Here is a 2584-nt window from a genome sequence, read left to right as displayed (position 1 = left end):
CTCATCATCAGATGTTTTCACTGAAAACATTATGCACATACTTGTAATGATGCTGCCAAAATTATGAGCATACTTTTAATAATGCTGTCAAAATTTCTAGTAGTTGAATGCAGAAGTTTCGCTCTATATAGTTCTTGGGCAATGTAGTATCCAGGCAATCTCTCAATGTGCCAGACCTGATGCCATGTCCTAGGGAAATAGATTTCCTAGAAAGAGTACCCAGAATCAGGATCTCCCAAAAAGATCACAAACCAAACTTTGAAAATGAATAAAGAACAATGAGAACATATTGGCTGCATGAGTGAATGAGTTTATTAGGTCAAACACAACTGAACTTCCATACATTTTGCAAGAAAAAAATCAATAGCGAATGAATCATTTGTTTCTGAGTACAGATATTTGACTCTAGATATGGTCTTTCATTAGTATCATGGACTGAAAGAGCTGAGCTGTCAGTCAGTGCTTAACGCCAAAGGAAAAATGAAGAACTGATAGTGATAGGGCTTTACTGACATTGCCTTCTAGGCCAGTTGGTTACATTTTGCGTAAAAGGCCTGGCACTTCAGTAAGCTGATCTGCAGAAGGATGATGCATAGGTTGGTCTGTAACAAGGAGACTGGCAGTTCCCGGAAGCCAGGTAAGTTGGACAGAAGATTCTGGATCCGGAGTTCAGGGAAGAGCAGCCACGAACTCCATAACTCAGGGGTCTGAAGCCACTGGATCCACAACCTGAGGAGTAGAATTGCCTTGATCCACAGCCCGAAGAATAGGAACTTCTAGATCCATAGCCTAGCGAGCGGCAGCTGCTGGACCCATAGCCCAGAGATCCAGTATAAGTCGTCTGGCAAAGTGAGGAGGTCCTTGGTCGGTAGCAGGAAGTCTGGCAGGGCCTGGGCACCACACAGGGTGTCTGGAAGCTGGTGGGCTGGCAGCTGGTGGGCTCACAGCTGGTGGTCTCACAGCTGGTTTCCTGGCAGCCAGTGGAGAGAGGCAAGCCCAGCTGGCAGGTGCTGGAAGACTGGGGCTTCGTGACGTAGACCAGGTTGCTGGGGTAAGAAGAGCCACAGGAGGATCCTGAGTAGCGTGGGTAAACCCCGAGCGAACGGGAGGAAAAGTTTCCAGAACAGAGGTTGTAGGACATGATGAGAGGAGCTGTGAGTTTAGCTGAGTGCCAGTGGGAAGATGCTCTGAATTTGAGTCTCATGGTGTGGACTCTGGAGATTTTATACTCCAGGACCTGGGTGTGTCCCCTGTCCTGATGATCCCTCCTCATTGCTCATCTTTTATGATAGAAAGCCTCTGTAGGTCAGTGCTTCAGTTTACCTTATCACAACGTCATATACTTAATTGTACATTAATCACTCTGGTATACTCAGGGGGAAGCCACCCTGTCTCCATCCCCTGGAATTCACTGTGGTTTGACCTTCAGGGTTATAGGTTACCTTTTGGCTATCCTCCCTTTTCACACCCAGGTGTATACTTAATTTTTATCGAACTAAATGGAATTAAATAAACTCTTTTTGTACATTAATTTATCAGGAGCATCTGAAGTTACTACTCAAAATAATTTGTCTTTTTATTCACAAACACATTATCACGGATTTCTCCATGTACTATTTTCAGTAGTCTCAACATCTTGTTAGTTAAAAATTTACTCCTATTTTGAACTTGGAATTAAAGAACATAACGTCATCCTCCATCTTTGTTGTTCTTGCCAATGAGCTTTCTAAGGGGTTTGAAAGTCTGGTGCAGCAGTTAAGTGCTTGTTTGAGATGCACGTATCCCATATCAGACACTCTGGATTAAAGCCTATACTCCACTTCAGATCCAACTTCCTGCTAATGTACACCTGGAAGGCAACAGATGATGGCTCAAATACTTAGATCCTTGCCATCACATGAGAGACCCAAACTGAATCCCAGGTCCTGATTGAAGTCTGGTCCAACCTTGGCTATTGCAGATATTTGGGGAGTGAACTGATTGAAGAAATCTCTATCTCTTTCCCATTCTTGCTTTTTCTCTCTCTTGTTATCATTTAAAAATAAAAGGGAATAAATCAAAAATTAAAAGTGAAAGAGAGAGAGAGTGACTTCCACAGACTAGGCTTATTTAGGAAGCAATAAACACAATACTTATAGTGAGATTTTATTTTTTTAATTATTTATTTATTCATTTGAAAGGTGGAATTGCAAAGAAGGAGAGAGAGAGACACAGAGAGAGAGAGAGAGATTTCACATCCACTGATTTACTCCCCAAATATCATCAACAGGTGGAACTGGGACAGACTGAAGCCAGAAGAGGAGAATTCAATCCCCATGTCCCACCTAGGTAGCGGAAGCCATCACTTGAGCCATCACTGTTTCTTCCTAGGGTCTGAATTAGCTGGAAGCTAGAATCAAGAGCCAGAACTGAGCAGTGAACCCAGGTATCCTGATGTGGGACACAAGTGTCTCAATTGATGTATTAATTACTTGGCTAAATATATGCCCTTAGAAGTTTCTCCATATATATACTGATAAAAATGTCTTATAGCAGACATTTGTCTATACCTGTACCCTAAATCAACCCATAGAGTTTATTTTTT

At 42.4% G+C, this 2584-nt stretch overlaps 1 protein-coding gene across 1 annotated transcript; it reads right to left on the bottom strand.

Annotated features, from left to right (window-relative positions):
- Nucleotides 1-295: 295 nt before the first annotated feature.
- LOC100342216 (keratin-associated protein 13-2-like) lies at nucleotides 296-1194 on the bottom strand. Its single transcript, XM_002716680.6, has one exon. It carries the CDS (start codon nucleotides 1139-1141, stop codon nucleotides 563-565), a length of 579 nt encoding a protein of 192 aa, XP_002716726.4. The 5' UTR covers nucleotides 1142-1194; the 3' UTR covers nucleotides 296-562.
- Nucleotides 1195-2584: the final 1390 nt, after the last annotated feature.

The sequence above is a fragment of the Oryctolagus cuniculus genome, chromosome 4 (genome assembly GCF_051225735.1).
Source record: "Oryctolagus cuniculus isolate XC-2025 breed Fujian yellow rabbit chromosome 4, ASM5122573v1, whole genome shotgun sequence".
NCBI classification, from domain to species: domain Eukaryota; kingdom Metazoa; phylum Chordata; class Mammalia; order Lagomorpha; family Leporidae; genus Oryctolagus; species Oryctolagus cuniculus.
This window is presented reverse-complemented; position numbering and strand designations above follow the sequence as displayed.

Excerpts from the sequence above, each read along its gene's own strand:
- LOC100342216 (XM_002716680.6), bottom strand. The coding sequence starts at position 1,141 with ATGTCCTACAACCTCTGTTCTGGAAACTTTTCCTCCCGTTCGCTCGGG.